The sequence below is a fragment of the Anoplophora glabripennis genome, unplaced genomic scaffold (assembly GCF_000390285.2).
Source record: "Anoplophora glabripennis isolate ALB-LARVAE unplaced genomic scaffold, Agla_2.0 scaffold635, whole genome shotgun sequence".
Taxonomy (NCBI): domain Eukaryota; kingdom Metazoa; phylum Arthropoda; class Insecta; order Coleoptera; family Cerambycidae; genus Anoplophora; species Anoplophora glabripennis.
The window spans coordinates 93171-117366 of NW_019416720.1; the positions used below are offsets into that span (position 1 = coordinate 93171).

General features: G+C 31.8%; 1 protein-coding gene across 1 annotated transcript in view; it reads right to left on the minus strand.

The window, feature by feature from the left end:
* The window catches only part of LOC108910906 (sodium-coupled monocarboxylate transporter 1-like), a 33680-nt gene extending 12146 nt beyond the window's left edge, over positions 1-21534 (minus strand). Inside the window, exons 1-11 of the mRNA XM_018715655.1 lie at positions 21253-21534; positions 15492-15757; positions 13986-14145; positions 13325-13442; positions 13182-13249; positions 12153-12307; positions 9427-9567; positions 8550-8658; positions 8393-8502; positions 3510-3693; positions 15-101 (exon numbers count right to left, since the gene is read on the minus strand). Of these exons, the coding sequence (XP_018571171.1) occupies positions 15-101; positions 3510-3693; positions 8393-8502; positions 8550-8658; positions 9427-9567; positions 12153-12307; positions 13182-13249; positions 13325-13442; positions 13986-14145; positions 15492-15751 (1392 nt within the window). The 5' untranslated portion in view covers positions 15752-15757; positions 21253-21534. The remainder of the gene's footprint in view (positions 1-14; positions 102-3509; positions 3694-8392; positions 8503-8549; positions 8659-9426; positions 9568-12152; positions 12308-13181; positions 13250-13324; positions 13443-13985; positions 14146-15491; positions 15758-21252) is intronic.
* Between the last annotated feature and the right edge of the window lie 2662 nt (positions 21535-24196).

Here is a 24196-nt window from a genome sequence, read left to right on the forward strand (position 1 = left end):
ATGTATCTACTGACCTTTGAATTGACCCAAGGAAGAAGAATCCCCATTGTAAACATTCCCAAAGCGGGCCCACTAGCAATGGCATCAATACTCATAGAAAGCTGAAATATAAAGCAAAACAATAATAACATAGAAATTAAAAAATTAACATAATATTCATAATCAATATACCTCATAGATAATTGTTTAATAACAATAATTTCAGATAGAAATGAGAAAACTAGGAAACAATATTTAAAAGAAGTAATAACTGTTATTTTCTGCACGAATTGGTAGAACATATAAAATCTATTGGATCAACAAAAGTTATTTATAGTATATTCAACAAAAGCTTTGTATAGAAACGAACCCTTTGGACTATTGTTTTCTGTAATTAGAAATGTTATTTGCTTTTGATACATTTTTTAGCAATAATTATTTTACGGCCGGTTTTACGGTAAGATAAGTTTAGTCAAGCTGTACCATTCTACTTCGATTTAATTGAACTTCATTAAATCTGTAAAAATGAATGATTCGTGTTATAATTATACAGATTATATTTATACTGTGATAGTTAAATAGAGGGTTTATTATAAAAATTAGAAAAAATGTATACAAAAGCGTTTGGGCTTTTCCTCTACTGTTTAAATTTTTTAATACACTATAAATTTTTATGTATTTGAATAGAGCGTTATCTAAGTATCTGCAGTAATAAGACATGGCTTTCTCTTACATTAAATGCGCTATATATTCAGATACAGTGCGCTTCCTTAGAATTACAATGATATAATGTTTGATTCTATCTCTATAAATGACTAAGATATGGTAAAAAGAGTTGCTAGATAATTGAATATTTGTATAATGTTCTGCATTCATAATTTGGTGTAAAAATTTTATGCAAAGCTTCTTAAACCAAAACAAAGTAATTAATTCAAAAAATAGGTCTATATTTTCATATTTTTTTTTATTGGTAGAGAATTTAAGAAAATGCAGTTGTTTTCTAAAATACCACTTCATTTATTGTAAAAAAATATACTTGTCACATGTCTTTAAAATGCATGGTTACTGAGATAAATGGATTTCAAGTAAATAAATTTCTTTTTGCCAAATTTATAACCAAATTGAATATGTTTTCTAATATATATCAACTTGCCACTATTAAAAAGTAGCCCTGTGAAAGTAGTACCACAAAACTAAATTCATAAAGCTATATTTTAGGAGGTGTTGGCTTTTTAATAAGAATAAATCCTAAAAAATCCTATCCTAAAAAAATATTAAAAAAAAGTTTAATTAGATTGCAAAATCCCTAAATATGAACTGTTCGAACTGGTAACTACATTTGAAAATTAATATTTCCAACTATACTATTTGTTCTTTTAACATGTAAACAGGAATGCCGGTTTTGCAGTAATTATAGTGGCATTTCAAAATTGACCTCTTTCCTATTATTATTTGCTTCTAGAGACTCCTTAATGAATATATGTCTGTTTGCACATTTTTTTTTATTTCCTAAGGTCTCTACGATTATTGGACGTAAAGCACAGTTTTTGGCCAATAATAATAATTTAAGAAACGTAAAAGATACGAACTTCAAATTTGGCACGTAGTAACTACTTTCATATAAAATTTGTATAAAAAATTTATATTGGCGTCTAAATTAGAAACGGTTCAATGACTTTCAGAAGAAAAGATATTTGACAACAAAGAGAATATTTTTCTATATCCATAGACTATTTCCACTCTAAACTTTTAGATATTTAAAACTTTTTTCGAAGATTGTTCACAAGTAAATGTCCAAAAACTGAGACAATGGAAGTCCATCAGTAGCAGTGGACCATACGTAGAAACCAATTATTTTAATCTAATTTCTCAATGATATAGTTGAGTCTTCCTTTTGTCCATCTTAAATACGAAATCAAGTTATACTAATTTATTAAACATGTACTTAACATTGTCATGACTTTTGTACTTTTAACCATATCGGTGTATTCTACAAAAAAAAACTCATTCATAACAGTGTAACAAAAGCCAAAACACGTTATAATTTATTGGTCAGTTTTCGGAACGATTTGGAACCCAATAATAATTTAACAAATATTAGCCTCATCTAAGTAACAAGTACTGACAGATAAGGTGTTTCAAGTGGATTTTAGAGTCGCTAGATAAAATCATTAAGAAGGTTGTTCCTGCAAAACTTTTGTCATCAAAAGTAATAATTTTATAAAACTTGGTAATCAGAACAAGTAAACCATAAAATTCGAAAGGATTTTGAACAAGTTAACTCAAAAAACGTTATCGCGTTCTGGTAAGCATCTTTTCGGGACAAAAAGAAGGCAAAAATCGATATTTGTTCATCACGGGCCTCTCAGGCAGACCCGTGAAAGTAGAACGGAATTTACGAAGAAAGTCCAAAACATCGCCATACTTTTTCATAATGATTTAAGGCAATTAACGCCGAAATTATGAGAACTTTTCCGAAGTCATTTCTATCTCAAAAAAAAAGAGATTTAGGTCAACGAAGGCTTCCCTCCTTCAGAGGCGTACGGCGAGGTAAAAATAGAGTTATATGTAAATTCACTTTCGTTGCATAATTCTTAATATGAGAGGAGTCGAACCGACAAGATAGCAAGTACCTAGGCATAAGGAAGGAGGCGGCATTTTTGCCCTTAAAGGTTTGAATTGGCAAATAAGATAACAAGACTCCCAAACCCAAAATGAGCGGAGTTGAAGTAAAAGTGTCGAAATACAGTGAGATCCCCGTAAAGGCAGTTCTCCTTGGGTTTCCACACAGTCCCGTCTATTAACTTTAGAGTCTCGGGGTTAATTCATTAATAGTTAATATCTTGATTGAATTGCATCACGTTGCCGGTTGCAAAATAGTAATTGATATTGTTTATTTGAATTCGTTGTGCTATAGTTGTGTTGTTTGTTCAATTTTATACATTTTTATTAAACACCTTCTTAAAGTAGTGCTGGTGTGTCTTGTATTAAGCGACCCGTTGAGTGAGAGTATAACACCCTGTACGACCAACCCATGGATTAAACGCTATGTGAGCAAAAGAACGGTCAGTGCCTGAAATTCATTGCCTGAACGTGTCTGAAAGTGTAAATGATAATCGATGGATGAGCTTCCTTTCGCAGTTGATGTCGTTACGATACTGTAACGATGGATAAAGAGAAAACCCCGCTGGTTACAAAAGTTTTGATTGGAATTGACTGAACTTTAGTTTCCCTTTAAAGTCAAAACATTTTTAACATTTATAAGCTCCAGTTAATTTCGACAAGTAGGTAACTGTCTGGGATTTACACTACGCCAAGATTAAAATCTACACCTTTGGTAGTATTTTAAATTATTGACCAAAAAATGTACTCCCGTTCCAATTTTTGAGACATAGAGCTATTGGTTGGTACCATATTAATGAAAATTCTGATATCGCATGTGTAACTTAGAAAGAAAAGTATGTCATGTTTACCTAAATAAAATATTTTGTCATATAACATGATTAATAGTCACTAATATCCTGTACTACCTGTAAAACAACTCCTAATTTTTCGACTACAAACACCATTCCTACGCCGAAGATTCCCATGATAATAACAGTTAACTTCATCATTATATAAGTCTGTTTTTCAGTTAATTGTTTGTGAAAGAAAGGTTTGTAGAAATCCTCCAGGACTACCGCAGACATTGCATTAAGGCCTGTTGATAACGAGCTGAGAACAAAATATCAATTAAACGAAACTCATGCCTAAATAATAAATAAAGTAAGAACAGCTACTCGTTGTCTTAGCACATGAATAATTAAGAACTATCGGTGTGATGTATTATATTCACGGATTTATATTATTAAGTCGCATTCTCTAATACTAATTTATTAATGACGTTCCCGTTCTTTCGGGAGGTCAAAACAGAATTGGGGACTAAATGAAACACGCCATGTTTTTCTCATTTAAATTATTAAATATCTCTTTAAAGATGGTGTCGATTTAATATGTAAAATATTAAACTTTAATATAGCCATACCTGTTTTCTTCGATTCCTATAAATGGCAACGTTCGATATTAAGTTATTAAGTTAACGTTGAAACAAGAATGTTAATAAAACATTGGCATAGAAGGACCTTTGTATAATCTTCACTTACAAAGGCCTATAATCTAATGAATTCTTATTAATCGGCACTTAGAATAATATTTAATGTTAAAAATTATTTATTTATTGTAGCAATTTAAATAATTTAATTAGATCGGTTAGTAGATTCCAATTTTGAACCTATAACTATTTTATATGAAAATATTACACATCAACTTCAAATCTATTATTGTGCTGAGTCATTTTACTAACCATATTGCTTTAGGATCAGAGCTTAACAAACTAACAAATAATAGAACATAGTGGTTTTATAGTTTTTACGGCCCTTATCGTTAATAACATGGTTTTCCGGGCTATTTATTAAGCACCTGAATTATTAACCCGAAAAAATATTTTAATATTTTTTTTTTTTGTATTATAAGTAACAGAATATATTACTAGAGATTCTTATCACTGTTATGATGATAATTTTCTCTTACTTTACGATAAAAGTGTTAAGATAATGAAAATTGTTTCTAACTTTTTCTCTAAATTATGATTAAACAAGTTTATTTAAATCTACTTTCAGATTAAATCCTATTCAAATAATAGTACTAATGAAAAAGCAACTATTAAAACGTAGAATTAAGTCACAAATATGATTTACCGTGGCTAAATTTCCTTGTATAAGTATATCAGAGTCGAAATATTTATTTCTCATTTTATGGAAAAAAGTAATTCTTGATAAAGATTTGTATTATTTTTAAAATAAAGTTGTCACAGAAAATTTGAAGTTGATTTATTTGATAATAATAATAAAATAATTCCGGAATTCAGAAACATAAATGATTTTTTTTAACGACATAATTCAGTGAAAAATATTGCACTCATCTCAAATATTTCTCGTTCTATAAAGTGTGTACTATATACTTAGAATTTATGAGCACCCTTTGCACTTTGGCTAGTTTTTGTCGATATCACTGCCTTTAAGCCCTTTTGGCACTGATTTTTAAGCTCAGCTTTATCCCTTAGGATCTTTGCCACATACCTGAGTCGATTGTACGCTAGATCGCTGATCTAGGTCTCGCGAGCAACAAAGTTTTAACAAAGTTCTGAATTGATAAAGTTTATTCATTATTGTAAATGTTTGAAATATATTTTTATATTAAAGTAACGCATTATACAGTGTGTCCCCGGATGGGGTACTGCTCTTTTGTAAACTTTTTTATTGTTGATTTTTCGAGAAAATGTTATTCTTGAATAAGTTTTGTTTATCTTGGGAAGCCATGATATGTAATAAAACATAGAAGGCATCCAAAAAAGTTCAAAATGAGTTCCCTAAGCAAAGTGCCTTTAATTTTTGTTTTCGTTAAAAACTGTATTTAACAAAATTGTTCTGAACTCAACAAATGCTTAAATACGGGGTTTAGTCAAAAAGGAAAAATAATCACATTTTGCAAATAAGAAAACACAATTTTTAACTACCACACTTAAAGCAAACAGGAATTGTTAAGAAATAAATAAACCATTATTTTAAATTTAATATTATATAAACATAGCTGGGAAGAACAATTTCCGGGTTGCTTGCCACATCGTCGGTTTAGGTTGACATTTCGGGAGACATATCGCTCTCACTATATATAGTGGAACTATGTAGTTAAAGTTGAAATTTGATCAACGAATCAGAAAAACCTATTTTTGTATTTTCAGGTTTTTGGACCTATGGGGTGGAATCCTCAGTATCGTCTTTCCGATGTCAATTGAAGAACCAAGAGGTTGGCAAGATGTACCAGATTCGGTCGCTGACGCAACAACTTGGTATTAAAATATTTGAAGAAGTTTTACCATATTCATTTAGCCATACAAATCTGGTCGCACAGTTGAAGAATGAGTACGCGGGCAAACGCGGCACAAACACAGCCGCACTGGGCGACCTGGTCATAGATTCAGTTGTGAACAAATGGCCTAGCAGTGCAGTGCATCAATGCGGAATTTGGTATGATTCAAGTAATTTTAATTTATTATAGGAACCTTCCATTAATGATTAATATTACAATTGCGAAGGGGAGAAATAAGAGGGATATTTTGTTTACTAATACTATTACAACATGGTATTTTAAGAACGTTTTGAAACGGACTAAACGAAATTTACCATCCATATACCTAATAAGATTATACCAAATGAACATATAATAGAAATTTTCTACACATTATAATATACAAATTATTATAATTTTTTACCTTTAGCGGAAAACTTTTTTAGGGACGCACTCATTAAATTTTATTGCTTGGCGTTTTTATACATGTTCAACTGACTTCGGAAAAACTGTACAGCCTTTGGACTTACTTCCTTCTAAATAAGCGGAAACGGTTTCACGGTATCGAAAGGCAACACTGGGCAGAAACTTCTGCTTTGGTTATTGAACTACAAAGTTCCTGAGTGGACGTTCGACCACATTTCCGGACGGTTCGCCGATTCTCGGGAATTGCTGTTCGATTTGGATTCTGACATCTGTCCTCTCCCGATTCGGGCGATTCATGGCTGTTGACTTTCCCATCGTGGAATATAGTTGTCAGTCTAAATTTATGCAAGGCAACTCGGTGTCGTGTCTCAACTCAAATTTCGTAGCATGATTAGCTTTTTCACCGAAAAATTCAAAACTACAGTGAAATTTTAGGCGTTCCTCGAATGTTGTCAGCGCTCGCTTTGCTAACAGTTCTCCTGATGTCGTTTACTGGGGGTATTGGCTACTCTGTAAACCGTTCCGACGGCAACGATTTAATTCGAAACGTGGATGTAAATTTCAATTTAGGATGGTTGATTAGGTACCCTCAAGTATCGACAACTACGTAAGGGTTTTGTAGTAGGCCAGTCACTATAGGTTTTTTGTGTGACTAAAATACTAACAGCATACCACCTGTGTCATCATTTAAAAGACAGTCCGTAGATATACTCTGATGTATTTTCGACTCGCAACTCTCATTAATTAATATGTTATTAACATTTTAGTGCAAAAAAACGCGTTTTTTTAATTTTTTGCTTATAAAACCAAAACTGCTAGAGCAATCTCAATTCCGTAATTGGATAAGTTGTAGAAAATTAAATTTCAAAGAAAATAAGAGGTCGAACGATTCGATCGGTTGATTAGAACCGGAGAAAATCCGGAAAAACCGGAAAATTCGGCATTTTTTTCAAAAATTCATAACTGCTATTTACACCGATGTTCAAGTACATGGTTCATCCTTTTCGCTGCATTTTAACGAAAACTTGAAATATACGTTTTATAGTATTTTACTTTGAAAACCTGTATTAGAATTACAATCGGACCATTTTTAACGCAAGCAGACTCCCGGCAAGAAAATGCATAAAAATTTTTGAAATTGTAATTACGCAAAAACTAACGGTCCGACAGCTCCTGCCTTTTACACACTTAAAGTTGATATCTACTCTGAGCCAAACAGCTCTTAATCTTCATAAATGACAAGGTAATGAATTTTTCGGTTCCTCTGGATTTTCTCCGGTTCTTATCAACCGATTGAATCACTCGACCTCTCATTCTCTTCGAAATTTAATTTCCTACAACTTTTCCATTTACGAAATTGAGATTGCCCTAATTGTTTTGGTTTTATAAGAAAAAACTAAAAAAAAAACGCGTTTTTCGTACTAAAATGTTAATAACAAGTTAATCAATGAGAGTTGCGAGTAGAAAACACATCAGAGTATATCTATGGACTGTCTTTTAAAAGATGTCACAGGTGGTATACTGTAAGTATTTTTGTCAAGACATGACATTTTTTGCTCTATTTATTGGCCTATAGGTCAAATTCGAAAGTTGGATGAAATTCAAAATTCAGACGAGACTTGGAATACGACAAATCATTCGATTGTAAAATTCCGAACTTATTTTCTTCTTATTACCAAATAAATCACACTTTTTGTCGAAAATGCGTAGGTGATCACTAATAAAATAAATTATTACGCGAAAACTGTTAGAAATACAAACAAATGTACAACACTCGAAAAAAGTCTATACCTCTATAATTAAATAAAAATTGTAGGTATAAGGTCACTCGTAAAAAATATTAACATATTATTTCCTTAGATCACTATGTCAAAAAGTTGTACCAAATCTGTTATTAAAAAAAAAACAAGAAAAATTTTAATATGACACCATTAGCAGTTAAATTAAGCAACTTTAATAGATACTTCATTTTAGCTTATTTGAGATCACGGGTTAAATTTTTTGAAATTCTTGCACGCAAATAGATTTTTATTAGCTAATTATTTTTGTACACTAACGCTTTATAAAGTTGTATCGATACCAATAAAATAGAAATAATCACCTCAAAGCGGCACTGAATATTCCGGCTACGATTACCCCCGGAAGTCCAGGCACATCTCCAAGGATATCCATAACTAGTAGCGGTAGAAGCTGGTGCTTTTCCCTAGCAAGCTAAAATTCTTCATAAAAAATATTTTTTGATTTTTATGTTGCCTTACCATTGTTGTAAGTGGATCACATTTGTAGAAAGTAGCGTAAATGAGCATTCCACAATAAGAACACAGGCAAAGTATCAACAACACGCCGATGAAAAACACCCAAAGAGCCCTGTAACACGTCAAAATAGCTGTAAATTTAAATAACTTTTCTGGTAGCAATTATTGAACAGCTTCAAGGGAAGTTAAACAGACGTTTTTTATTGTTTCGCTAATAAGATACTAGAAAATTACTTTAAAATGCAATTTACTAAGTCGCCAAGGCTGCAAAAGATAAAAAATGTATTCGTGTCAAGGAGTAATTCGATAACTGCATAAAAATTAAATAATCAAAACTGAAATCTATAAATGTGCTGGCATTCTATTAATTTTACGTAAAATGAATGAGAAATCTATACCTCTAGAAAACAGGGTGATTCACAGAAGGCCCAAAAAGATTAGAGAAAGATCTCAAATGTTACAAATTTGCCTTATAAACGCGCGTCCAATTATTATTATCAGTTTATAAGTTACAGGAGCCCAGGGAAAAAATATAGAATATATATAGAATTCCAGTTCCATTGTTAAAATAGTTAACCAATTTTAGAAATATTTTGGAATCTTCTGCTTAAAAGTACGTCAATCTACGGATTCCGTTTGAATGAAATCTTCATAATAATGTTTTCATATTTGCAACATTTTTCACGTTCTATCTTTGAATGTATTTACAGTTACTGTGAGTAACACTATAATTATATTTTCCATACTTTAGATATTTTAAGACTACCGCATGCTGTCCGTAAAAATCTAAATTATTTTAAAATGTGAACTATTTAATTCCTTTTAATATAGATTTCTAAAGAAATAGATCATTTCGCTAAATTAAAATATCGTACCATACCTTTTTGCTGATTGTAGCGAAGGTAGAGCTAAATACCGCTGAATCATATTTTGATTTACAGATGCTGTTTGCAAACAATACACGCTACCCCCAAGAACCAAAGACCAAATCGTATGCCTTGAAAGCGGATCTAAATCAAAACTAAAAGCTTTTATTTTTAATCATCATTTACCTCAGTTTATATAATTATTCAAAAAGCATATTCTGGCTTTAGATAAAAGAGAAACAAAAATAGTTTGTCGAGTAACTTCAGCTCAGCGAACAATAAATTAGATATCTCTTATAAGGGTAAAGAAACACGCAATATAATTTATTGTGCACTGAGAATGTTTTTAACTTTCTCTTGTTCTAATGCTAAACATTTTTAAAAATTTAATTAAAAAGGCGTTTTAATTATATGGAGTGCAAATAAAGAGGCTTGAAAATATCAAGATGATTCTTCTTTGAAAATTAAGATAGGGGACTTTTATGTGCTAAAAAAATATCTCCCCGTGGATGTATGGCCCTTCAGAGACAGAAAAATTTAATTTTTTAATATTTTTTTCCTTAAACATGGAGAAAAAACGAAATTAGTTATACCTTTCTTACTGTCGAAACAGCATCTACTAGAAAATTTCCTATCGCCATTATGACCATTTAAAAATCTGTTTTAGATAGCTTGATTTCAAAGTTGATTTCGTAAATACAATAGTTTCTCAGCAAAATAATAAAATAAGCAGAGAATTTTGCTCCGTGGAAGACCTGAATGAAAATAAATTGAATAAAGCCTTCATCAACCGGATTTCTGGAGAATTCTGAATTACCGCACATGAATCATTTCATGTCTTAACGTAGGTGTCTTCTTCATTAGGCTCACCAGATTTAAATATTAGATATTATCATGCTCTTACACTAAAATAGGCAGGGAACCCATCTTACGTAAATAAAAGTAAAATTTTATCACGTAGACATCCAGGTGGCGGCTCGTGAAGGAGGACTCTGGGACTCCGCCCCCCCCCTCCCCCCAAGATATTTTCAAACTATGAACTTAAAATAATGTATTTATTTAAATCAATAAGAAATCTAAATAGCATGCATTCAATATCTCTTGGATGTTAGGTTGGTTGCATAAAGTGCATGTACTCCGTGAACGTAGCTCAGATTAATGCGATCTGCCATCTATGATCGTATCAAAGAGTTATGTTTGACCGCGCGCGCAATCCCCACTCCATCGCGGACCGTGAAATCTGAGTCCATCGTGCAAGCATAGTTTTACATATGATTGGACTAATTGGCACGTGAAAGGGATAGGCGACGATAGGCTCGCGGGCGTTGTTTTGGGACTCCATGAGGCAGTAACCCGTATCACCGAAGTGTGGATATACGTGTTTTGTTTTTGCTTTGGCGCTTTTTAAGACATTATATTTTATAAGTTTAAGTTTAAAATGAGGGTTTGTGAAATTAAAACACTTGTTATTAGTAATTTAAGTTTAGAGGAAAAAGTCGAACTGAAAAATAACGGACGTCCAACGCCAGTGTTGAATTTAGTTCAGGTGCAGAAACAGTGCAAAAGTGGGCCGACTTTCGCAAATTTGATAAAAACATTTATGATAAGACCTTGTGGTTGTGTGGTTGTGCCCAAACAAATAGATTTTTTTGTTTCGTATGATTATTGTTTGGAGGAGGCGAAGAAAACTGGACGAAAACTGGAGTTTCTGACTTGAAACATTTAGAAATTAAAATTAAGAAACATGAAAATTCTCCTAAACACAAAAATAAGTTGGTGAGTTTTTTACTTTTAGGAAGAGTAAATATTACCTCTTGTTTAAATAGTGTAGTTTAAATAGTAAATAGTCGTAACGAAACAGTTAAGAAAAATCGATTGCTTTTTTCAAAAATTATAAATATCTTAAAACTATGTGGTACATGTAACCTTCCTCTTCGTGGACATAATAAAAAAAGTGACTCGGTAAACAAAGGGGTATTTTTAGAACTGATAGACTATAGTGCAAAAATTGATCCCGTTTTAGATAAACATCTTAGCGATGCCCATGTTTTTAAAGGAACTTCAAAAACTATACAGAATGAACTATTACAGTAATCTACATAATTATATCCTAACTGGGTTGGTTGATCGATTATCCACTTCAGCCCCCACACGTTGGAATTTTATTTCCCGCATTGTATCTAATTGTAAGTAGCTACTGTACACACTGACAGTATTCATTTTGGGGTACTTGCAAAACACAATGACCTTCAAATTCCTTAAAATTTTTCGCATGCGGCGCTGAGCACCCCCGCAGCTTTTATGATGTACGTCCTGTTTTCAAAATGCGCCCCCCTGTATTCAAACCCACGGGCCGCCACTGCATACATCTCCAAGAAGTACGGAAAATACCTCTTTGGGAAGGAGTGCGCATGTGTCCTGTCCTTCTAATGCAATATTTATCGGTTTTTCTAAAAAATTGGCGGAAAAACGGGAATCAAGAAATTATCCACTAAATCCTTTCCAATAATAAGAAAAGCAAACTTAATTTCATTTTTGTAACTTTCTCTTAAGTATTTTTACGGAAAAAATACAACTAAATTTTTCTCTCTGCGTTTGAAGGGCCATAATTCCGTAGGAAGGGGAATGGCGAGACTTTTTTACAAGAAGGATAACTTTTCTTGTTCAACAAGAAATCATCTTAATGTTTTCACACTTACTTATTTACGCCCTGTATATATGATTCCTTATAGTCACTTACTTAGGACCTTCTATACGTCCACTTTCCCAATTCCTTTGAAATACAGTTTTAAAGCCACCAATATCAAGTGTGCCCTTTACGGCCACCAAAATCATTGCCCCGAACATAATCACTATTTGAATTACATCTGTCCACACAACTCCTTTTAATCCACCCTAAAATATTTTTAACGAAATCGTTATCTTCCATAGTTGTTAGTCCTGAATACTTCTACTTTCGATATAAAAGTATTATTCTGCAGTAACGACAATAATTAAAATTTAAACTTAAAAGAAAATATTAAAACGTGAACGATATCCAATAAATTAAAAATTTGTTTGGTGATTATTACACAGTACACACAGTACAGTATTATACACACACAATAACGAAAAAGTGGGCTGTTCTACGGATGAGGCTCTTTCATTCTAGCCATTCTATGTATTTTTGCCTCAACAACCTAACCTTTTTTTAATTCATGAAAAACTACCTCTAAATCTTAAATGCAGCCAAAATTTTGCATACAAAAGGTTTCTTTTTGGGCACACACTAAATCAACCTTTGCCGCCCCTCAGAACTACAAAATAAAATGAAAAAATCAACTGATCCACATTTGGTAGGTGTCTGCTTGGGCAAAACCCTAAAAACGTATCCTGTATCACATTCGTGACACTCATTGCACATTTTGTGTACTCAAAGTTCTAATCAACTGTCAAATTAAAAAAATCGGCTAAAATTTTATAATTGGCTGATTCAAGTCTTAAACTAAAAAAGAGATAGAGGGAGTTCGTGGATCTTCCTCTCTGTAAATTCATGATTTGAGTTTGTGACTTGATTTTTATTTTTTAGGAGGTGGTTTTCAGGTGTTCACCGAAAGGTTGATTAATTCTTTATATACCTTTACATACAAAATATATAATAAGTCCATCTTATGCGTCCATGAAATAAACCATTTTTTTGTTTCTGTATGCCTCTGTTATTCTCCTATTGTACACATTAACGATTATTTTTACTGTATTTAATTATTACTAAAAAGGATCTCTGTCTTACCATTGAAGTGTAGAACATACATATCACACAAACTATTGGTGTGATAAGGTGAACATTCACTCCAGTGACTGAAAATTATGTACAAATTTATATTAGCTTATTCCCTCAAATGTTTACGAAAATACATAATGCCGAAGATTTACCTTGATTAAAAGCCAAAGCTGGGACATATATCACTAGTGGCAACCAAGAGATTATTCCAAATGTAAACAGCAATGATCCAAACAATCTAACTTTTCGATCAAATCTTCTTTCGTGATACTAAAATCAATTTAATTGCTTTATTTATTAGTATGACGAGAACTTTTTTGTTTCAGATTTCTATCCCAAATAGAGCATATAGAGATGCAATTATACAGGGAGTCCCGATTTATACGTACTGTTAACTTACAAGATTCGAAAAGAAATGAAGTTCAATTTTTATTTTTTTTAATAAATCTATGTATACACGCATTCGGAAACTGGTTTATTGAGAATTGCAAACCCTAAGCCTTTTACAATTATTTGAAATGCCATTTTTTTAAAAACTGTATCAGAAATTTTTTATTGGGAACACGACATTACTAGATTCATTTTTTCGAAATATATAGAATAAATACGATTAAAGACGATTTGAGAACAAATTTAAAATTGACACTTTTTTGCATATGTCTAACTCCTACAATAAAAGGGATGTCATATACGTAACTCAAATTTGAGACAAACTAATGTCTCAGGTTAAAATGTTATTTTCAAGAATAGCATAGTTTTCAGATAAAGGGAAATATTGAAATATACGTACATCACTCATATGTTTCTACTAACCTCATATGTTGATGTTAATTTAAGCCCTTGAAAAACGGGCAGATAGATCGATCCCATGGCAAAAGTCATTAGCAAAAATCCCCCCATTATATACATATATTGTATTCCATAAACGTAAATTTCTGTTGGAATTCCTAGCAGGGATATTCCGCTTATAAAACTGAAAAAAAATAAAATTTAGAAAAATTTAGTTTTTATCAATTAAACTATAAACATAAAATGTTTCCTTTTGTATCTAGCGTAAATAATACATTTCTTTTATTCCATCGACTGTAAAATAAGCTTGTAGGTTTAGATACAGTCCGTACAATATTTGCTGAGATAGAATTCCAAGAAAAGAATACGCCAATAAAGTTCTGTTATCCGAACTACTGTAACAATTTACAGCAGGGGCGTGCCTTGAAATTTTCCGCATTATGTTCAGAATATTAAAATATGTGTAAGGTGAATATATATAAAATAGATTTTTTGGATTAAAATGTGTTTACAATTATAAACAAGCTGGTGCAAAGAAAGGAATAAACAAAGAAACACGCCTTCGTAACTGCAAAACACAGTATGCACTGCAAGCTGCTACGGTGAACCCCACGCCACCAATATCTTTCTACCACGGATGTCGATTGTCGAATGCTATTAATTCCAAGAAATTGAGATAATGGTTTTCTTGGAATTATATCTCAACAAATATCGAACGGGTTGTATGTATTTCTAGTTTTTATAGATATAATGTCTTGGATAGAAATACAATGAAAATAGTTCGCGTAAGTTCAGTAACATTATGATTGTCCTTTTACATTCGGAAACTATATCTCTCGTCACTATTTCTTTTAAATTTTAAATTAAAATTATTGAACTACTTTATCTTCTCATGTAAAATACTACCCAGACTTTAAAATTAAATAATGTGCCCTTATATTTAAAAAGTTTGCGAAGGAATTATAAATATAAATAATATAACAAATTATTTAAAAAAACATTACAATTATTGATCAAATTAAATGCTACTAAATTGGAAAGAAGACTATCGATATTAGAAAAGAAACAGGTGCCAATATTTTAAAACGTAATTGAAATGGAATTGATAAATATGAAATTTGGAGGTCAACTTCAGAATTTCAAATGGAAACCCCATTTGTTTTATCAAGAAATGTGAAAAGCAAGAAATTCTACGTTCAGAGATGTATATGTGATTTTGGATCAGATTAACCCCTAGGGGTCTTCTGAAGTTCGAATCAGCTTAAATGACCCCTAAATTTGACCCCAGGGTTCAAAGTCAAAATCACAATTAGACCATAAATCATGGCCATGGTAATTTGTATAGAATTTGTCAAAAAAATTAATCAACTTTTGCCATAAAATATAAACATTTCAGTCGGAAATCTGAACTCTTTCCATTTCTGGATAAAACAAGTGGGGTTTATATTTGAAATTCTGGAGTTGACCTCCAAATGACCCCTAGTTTGACCTCTTTTTTTGAAACTAAAACGTGGTATATAAATTACTGACCTAGCTACAAGGGAAAGGGCAACTGGTACTACTTTCATATTCCGACCACCCACCAAGTATTCCTGAGCATTATGTGACTTGTAAGAAAAAGCATAGTATAGTCCTATGCTAATACAAATCAGTAACATTCCCACAAACATGATATAGTCTGGCCAGCCGAATCGTTGCATTGCTGCTCCAACATCTTCGACGCCAATTCCAGTAACTACTTTATCACCAACATCCAACGTGGACATCATTGGTATGTTATTGTCCCCCATTGTACCCTATAAAACGAGTTTTATATTTATCAATTTATTACTTCGAATTGTTCAAGAAATTATCACGATTTGCTATATTTGAGGCAACCTTTTAAATTTTAAATGAATAAGTAAATTTGTTAGCAAAATTTAGTTCAACCAACTATTAGAATAAAAATCGAACATGACAACAGCAAATCACAAACCATAATAACCTTATATCTAACTTATTACCATACTATACAATAATAATAATAGTAATTATAATAATAATAAATAAGCATGCCGTGGCCTATGTACAGGGTGATTCACTATATTTTGACCCCTCCCCAATACCTCTTTTTGTTTTTTGAGTTATAAAAAATGTGACATACAAACGTTGCACGATTTTTTATGATGTTTTCGAAAATAATAGTAGAAAAACAAATTATGTCCAAACAAAATGGCCGCGGATGTTAACCTTGTTAGTTTAAATGGAACACCCTGTATATTTTTACATACTTGGATAGAACGTTTCCTGTCGAGCATAATCATATGGGATTTGGTGAGTCCGTATTATTATTTAATTAAAATGGGTTACACAGAATCTGAAAAGTTTGAAATATTTTTTCTTTATGTAAAAAATAATAAAAATATAAAAGCTGCAAGCAGGATCGGTAAAAATGAACCCATTCCATGGTCACCAAACAGTCATGATTTAACACCCTCGAATACATTTTTGTGGGCATTTTTAAAGGACAAAGTTAATAACATTTTTAATAACAGCATTCAAATCATTAGAAATAAAATTACAGAAACTTTTTATGTATTTAAAATGCACCTAACAATATAACTGGGCTAATTTTTTGATCGGTTTATTAATTCAAAAACTGGAAATTGTAAAATACGTCTAAAATGTGAATAAAAAAACCTAATTGATTTGGCTGTTAACTGATTGAAAAAAGACTTATTTGGTTAAACAATTTCCGTTTGATTGTGGCTCTAGACTCTAGATGTACCTACCTACTGAAAATGTTTCCTTATTAAAGGTACATTAAAAGATGTAAAAAATGCATATACGAATGTTCATATTACAGAACTATACCTACACAAATGCTTTTACTGTTGACATTTGTCAATGAAAATGACCATTTATAAAGAAAATCTAACAGCAAATAGGTACTTCAAATTTTTTTAAACAGTATCATCCATCGTTTTGAGAGATATTTCTTCTTAGTAATAAATGTATTTTTATACCTTCATTAAAAATCTGTACATAAGGTTACATCTGAGGAACTAAACTTCATTACGTTTATTAAGACATTCTTTTGTAGGGAATTCATTTGATTTGAAACAACAAATACATATAACTAAATTTTATATCAACTTGATTCTTTTTACTGTCGTCCGCCTATGGATAACATCATTTTATATTGATTATTTTCTTAAGGAGGCAACACTAGGAAAATTAATCACAACGTACAACTTGTACATTTCTCATTTTTTTTATAAAACATTATCATAATTACTTCTGTAAACTATATGTGATTTATTCACCCTAATTTCTTATAGTCTATTAGCACCATTATGATAAATAAATGAGAAATGTTAAAATCGGTCATTAAGTTTAATTTCAATGTAATAATTGACAAAACATTAAAATTAGCTTCTAATTTATTAAAATTAACAAAAACACCGAAGTGGACCGCATAAAATTATTTTTTATGTATGTTTAAATTGTATTGTAAGAAAATACATTTTCCAATGTAGGCATGTGGAATCGAATGGAACATTTATCGTAATAGTTTCAGTAACTCCATTTATAATGGATAAGTACATTTGATGACGTGAGCTTGGAAAAACTGTAATAATAAGGTATTTAGGCCCAATATTTCTTCTGTACGTAAAATTCCTATAGGGGCAATTACCTTATGCATTATAAATTAAACAAGTAATAGATGTTTAAATTTCTGTGAATTACGTATATTTAATGGAGAAGAAAAATGTAAAAGAACGAGGATATATTGTGAGTAACGATTTTTAAAATTATGATTGTTGAATAAAACCAGATAAAATATAAAGTTACAATTTTATGGATTTTGTAATTCCACGTCTAATTTTGTTTCCGCAATTACAATGAAGAATGGTCGTACTAGTTATATTATTTAGGATCTATTGTGGGAACATAATTACTGAAGATGTACTGTGTCTAGCTATTTTTTTTAATCCGAATATTTACTTTAAGAACGTGTGTTATATCATATCTAAAGAAGTTTGTCTGTGTAGGATTTCTGCCCACACAAAGCTATATGTCAACTACAAAGTCAAATGTGTTTAAACAAATAATTTAAATTTTACAAACATCTTTAAACAGTACTTAGTGCCTTACAGAGTGTTATTGAGTACATGTCTTGAAAAGCGTGATAGGGGGCACGAAAATGAGCAACTTTTATTAAGTAAAGAAATATTCATCCGTAAAAAGCACCTTGCTTGTAAAATCCGGATCTTGTGCTATTTGATGTCGAAACCTCTGGCAAAATTCCACACAGGGCTGAAAATCATTGTTATTTAATGTCTGAACCTTTTGTACATGATAGAGGTGTAATATTTGTTCTCGTCATCCACTTCTCGGTCAATGTTGCGAGTACTGCGCCTCGGATCTTCCTCAACGAGGTTTATTATGTTTTCTTCGTTGTCAAAAACATGTTGCGGCCTTTCCCGTTCACGACTTTCATATGTCAGGTGGACATTCCCAATATCCCGTAACTTTTGATCTGCCTTTTGCACTGTTCTACTGTTAAGTTGTCGTCTGTTACGGTAACGGACCGCATACAAACGACAAGTCTTATTTAAATTAATACCATATCTGCTAGTTCTTTATCAGAAAATAGTTTATACGCCGGCTAAGTAATACTGCAAGACACAACTAAATAACACAAGATGTACTGACCTACGATCAGATTTGCTGGATTGTGGACGTCACGTGAAACGTCCACCAATTAGAGAAGCGCTTCTCTCATGTAGCAAGTCCGAAGCATTCTGGCCATGCACGTGCACAAGATGCATAGGGTTGGATTATATTATGGTTAATTTTCTTAATTAATTTTCTGGAATTGAGAAGCATTTAGACCATCAGTTGCTTAATAAACGTTGCTCACTTTTGTGCTCTCTTTTCAAGGAACGCACACAAACACTGCATATATTAAATGTTATCAAGTACCGGGACACCCTGTATATAATGAGTGTTCCACGAAAAAAGAGCAAGAGTATTTACATGGTATTTTTTTATGACACGACCCTCTGTAACTTTAAAACGGATTATCTGACTGATATTAAATTTGCATTGATGCCTGATTGTCATTTCTGCGAAACTTTATTTTTTTAATGGAACACCATATTATTTGAATAGAGCTGTTTCTTACTATTACAATGATATAAGATTTAATAGATCTTTAATAGTAAGGGACAAGTAGCTAAAGGAATGTTCTATGATCTTAATACGTCAGAAACAGTCTATTACTATTTGCCAGGAAATCAAGTCTTTGTATAACACATAGGGCATATGGCAAGATTTAATGGATCTCTAATACTAAGGGATATATGGCCAAAGGGACGTACTATTTACCGGAAAATTTGAATGATACATTGGGCTTACGGCACAGTCTTGGATATATTTTCCTTACTATTACAGACTATATCAAAATGTTTTTATATTGCCAGTGTTGCGAGAAACAACTACTCCGCAACACCTAATGCAACAGCTAGGATCGTTCGTCAGTTTAACCCACCAGGCACAGACCGGTTTCGGACTTATTAGTCCTTATTAGTTATTATCATTGTGTCATAGGTGAGTCAACCGACGAACGATCCAGCTGTTATAATAGTATCGTATACTCAGGACAAAGAGGTGCATTGTACGCTGAGCGCAAATAGTCGGGGCATAGCGGAGTTACTACTGCCCGCGGAGTAGTTGTTTCTCGCAACACTGGCAATTTAAAAACATTTTGTTTTCGCCCTGTTGGCGACAGTCGTGCAACAAAGTACCCGGCAAATTTTAGCAGGTCGCTTCCTACTGTTAGTAGCCATTTGAATGACGCAGTTAGGAAGTCAGCACGATAGATGGAGCCATTTGCACTCCGCGTACAAAATCAAATATTAAATAAAAGTATTAAAAACGTTTATATACCTGAAAACGTGCCAGTTTGACAACAATGTAGCTACTCTCATCGACTATGCTCTTTTACCTCCGGATGTCAAATTTGACATAAATTAGAAAATCCATATGAAACTTACAAAGGCTATGCTAATGACACCCTGTATTTCTCTGGAATTCGATGCCTAAAGTTTTTTTTTATATTAATGGAATGAATGCGTCATAAAAACTAGTAAAATAAATCATCTTTTACTTTTCCATGTCTTCAAGACAAGAAAGTTATAGTCATTTAAAATTTTTCTGTAATGATCTCGTTAGTGCTAATTACTCAATATATAACAATTATGAGGTTCTTAATAGTACTACTTTCTAGCAGCTTGGCAACTGGCTGATATGTCTGTGTAGAGTATTCACTAGTTGAAATTTCATCTCATTTAATTCAGAGAGTTATAAACAGACTGAGGAAATTAAGATTATACCTTAGGTCAAGTAAGAAAAAAGTTTTCTATTACCAAATACATTTGTTATGAAATTGTTTAAATAAGTGTTGTTCTAATATTTGAATGTGGTATGAAACAAATATTTGTAAGTGACAGGAGAACACAAAATTTAGGGGATTTAGATCTGCTGATTGATCACGGGCTTAGTTCACTACTGCAAATCCACTTTTGGTCACAGTTGTTGCTTCAAAACTATCTTAAGCCATCGAAAAGCGACAGGAAGCATCATGGTATTTAAACTATACCTCGATCTATTAGCCCACGAAAAAAATAGAATATATGTGTCAGACACCTACTACTAAAATTTCTTCTAGGGAAATAAACATTAGGCGGCAAAGCTTGTACGAGTTGACAACGTACGAGTAAAAAAGCTGATATTTTTAATATATTCGCTGATGTTTATACCGCCATGTTTCTAAATGGCGGTATTTACTTTTAGAAATTTTACATGGCGCCGTAGCAATGAAATACCGAATATAACTTTGGAAAATAAAGATACATTTTGCAAATAATCTCCATCGACCATTTTTCTTTCAAAATAAGAGTCAATGTCGTCGTAAAAAGAAGTTCAAAGGGACTATAATCCGAAAAAACTATCATATCATATATTATTTCGAATAGTAATGGTACCATTGGTTATCTAAAATGCACGAAATTTAATGGAATTATCTTCAAAAATGTTTAATATTAATAAGAAACACTAAAAGAAAAATTAAATAGGAACTAATGTTTCGGTTTAGGACTTACACCTTAGTGTACTCATTACAATCAAAACCTAAATATCTGTTAAAAGTTATTACACAGTTTTTCAAACGATGTTTCAAACATTTTTATACAGAACTTTTTAATCTGCAATTAGACTTAGATTTAGGTAGTAAGATTAAACTCACCTTCAAATCTGGATAGACTCTGGTCCGGAATAAAATCCCTACAGGTTCCTATAGGTAATGTTGAAAATATATTCGGTAAACCTGTCTGTGGAAAACTTCCTGATAAACGCTCGGAAACACCTCTTAAAGTTAATCCTCCTCATGGCGGCAGAGGTGCATTTTATTATATAAATTTAGCCACAATGATAGCTAAATTGATAAAGACACTTCTCAAAGCGTTCGTTTTATTGCTGCCCTTTAACTGGACTATTTACACTGCTTGATTGCCCAACGTGTATTCGGTCAGCGGATGCTACTGACTTAATAAATTAAAGGTCGTTTAGGCAATAGTTAGAGAATTCCTACATCCCAAATGTAGGTGTGGAAATGTGACATGACGAAAACATTTTGGTTTGTGTGATAATGCAAAACTTGTTTTTAATTAAATTTTGATAAAGTTTAGTATATTTATTTATTCACTCATTGAAAGCATCCATTAAATTAAAAATATTGAATAGAACACTAAAGAAATGTGAATTGCATAAATAAAAAAAATTAATATCTTTTTCAGTGCAAAAACCATGTTAATGTCATTCTGAAGGTGATGTAGTTGGTATAAGAGTTGGAAACGATTTTAATAAGTTAGTACATCGTTCTCTCAATGTAACTGGATCTTAAAATTAAACTAACATATTCGACTTTATAAAAGAGTTAACAAGGATAAATAAAACATGCTGCTCTGTAAAGCTTAGTAAGACAAAGCTAGATTTTGGAAGCCGACGATACTACTTTCTTAACATGTTCAGCAAATGTTAATTGATTCATTTAATTTACGGTCAAATTCAAGGGCATGATTCCTTCGATAATAGAAAACAATATGACACTCATCAATATTCAACGACCTTTGTGTCGAGATTCTTTAGATTATAGACTCTATTTGCCAATAAAGTATGCCGCCAAACAGTGAACGTCCAGGTCAATTACAAAGTCATTAATACAAATTATAAATAAATGAGGTCCCAGTGTGGAGCCCTGAGGGACTCCGGAATTTGTTTAAAAAAATTTCAGTAATTTTTTGAAGAATTCATTGGGCCAAAAATTGATAAAGGCAAAACAGGTTTCAATTTCAACGAGCGCGAGGAAAATAAATAACTCCTAGTATGATTTTTATAATATTATTTAATATATTCAAAAAATAGTCTAAAAAGACTTATTTTTTAATACTTTTTACACCCTTTTCTTGGCAATAGAGAAAGGATAGTGTGATTTGGTGGATGGAAATCAATATAGGTTACCGAGAGTTACCTGGGTGATAACAGCGCGTGTTTTTTTCAAATATATTCCCTCTTCCGGTTAGTCTGGCTTAACTGCATCCTCGTCCTCCTCCAGCCTCCCGAAAAATATTAATTATTAATTAGCATCTGCAATTAACTTACAGAACGCCTCCAATTGTACTTATAATATAACTATATTATTAACAACAAAAAATATTAGAGGATATATATTTCTTTTGCATTAGAATAAATGGTAGTGTTTTCTGCAGTCGCCTTCCTTACCGAACGTCTTTCGACGCTATTACTTTACGCACAGATGCTCCAGTCCATAATAGTCGGAAAAAATATCCGCATATGTTGATACGTTTTACTTTTGGCTGATTAATTAATAATTTAAACGAAATACTGCCTTAAAAGAAATTATTACCATTTTACTCTTAAATATATGCACGATAGTTTTCGAAGTAACAATTTAATTTTCTTTCGTGTACTATACACTATGATTAATAGCTTTTCATTTATTTATAGATAGATTTCTCTCTGTAATTGCTGGCTATGTACATCGTAAACTTTTTCCAATGAAATTACAAGCGGACAGCCTGTTATTAATTTTATAACTGTTGTATCTTCAATTATTCAACAGATTTTGGCCTTATTTTTCCAGTCGATAAAAAAGTATCACGCTGACTTTTCACAGAAGGTTAATATTCGGAAATTTGAAATAGGATATCACAAAAACTTATATTGTCCCAAGTTATTTGTTTGTGGCAGTAATCTTTCTTTATTTATACCTTAGATATAGGTACCTACCAAAAGAATTTTTATGAAAATAGTTTTGCCTAACCGACAGTTGCACACAATTACAAAAACAATACAAAATACAAAAACACATCAATTTATATTGCGCACTTTAAAAAGTTGTTAACGTTTCGAAAATGTATGTTTTCGTTTTCTGTACTTATAATTATTTTTCGTTTTTAACTATTTTTGAAAGTTTAAACTTGTGTCCATGGTAAGAGACATCACGTCACGTTTCCAAAATATCCTATTATTATTATACATTATGATTAAAAGTGCGAAAAACGCCGTTTTACATCGGGAAATTTTTTTCTCGGTCCATTTATCTTATAAGTAAACAATATAAAAACAACATTTCAAAACATGAGGCTACTTTAAGCATCATAACCGGGTTAAGAGAGTTTTTAGTAATTCAAATAAAATTATTCAATATTATTATCAAAATATTTATTTAAATTTAATGAATAGACTTTTATTCCACACAAAAATATATGTATTTTGAAAATTCAAATTATGGTGAGTAAATGTAGTGTTGTATAAATGTACAATAAAGAAAATAAAAAAGTAGGTATATTAAAATTCATCCTCTGAATATTCTGATGAATTATCTTCGTCTCCTAGATTGATAACGATAGGTTCCACAGTAACGTCAATTAAATTATCGAGTTCCCACATTTTCTCCTCTTCTTTTTGTACATGATGTATACATCTTTGCCAGTTATCTGCAGTTACTCGTTCCAAGGAATTTTTTAACAAAATTTTCACGTCACTTAATTTAAACGTCGTATTATTTCGCGCTACATCTCCTTTTACCTGCGCCCAGACTAATTCGATTGGGTTAAGTTCACAGTGATAAGGTGGTAACCGTAGTACCGTTATTTGGCGATTTGTTG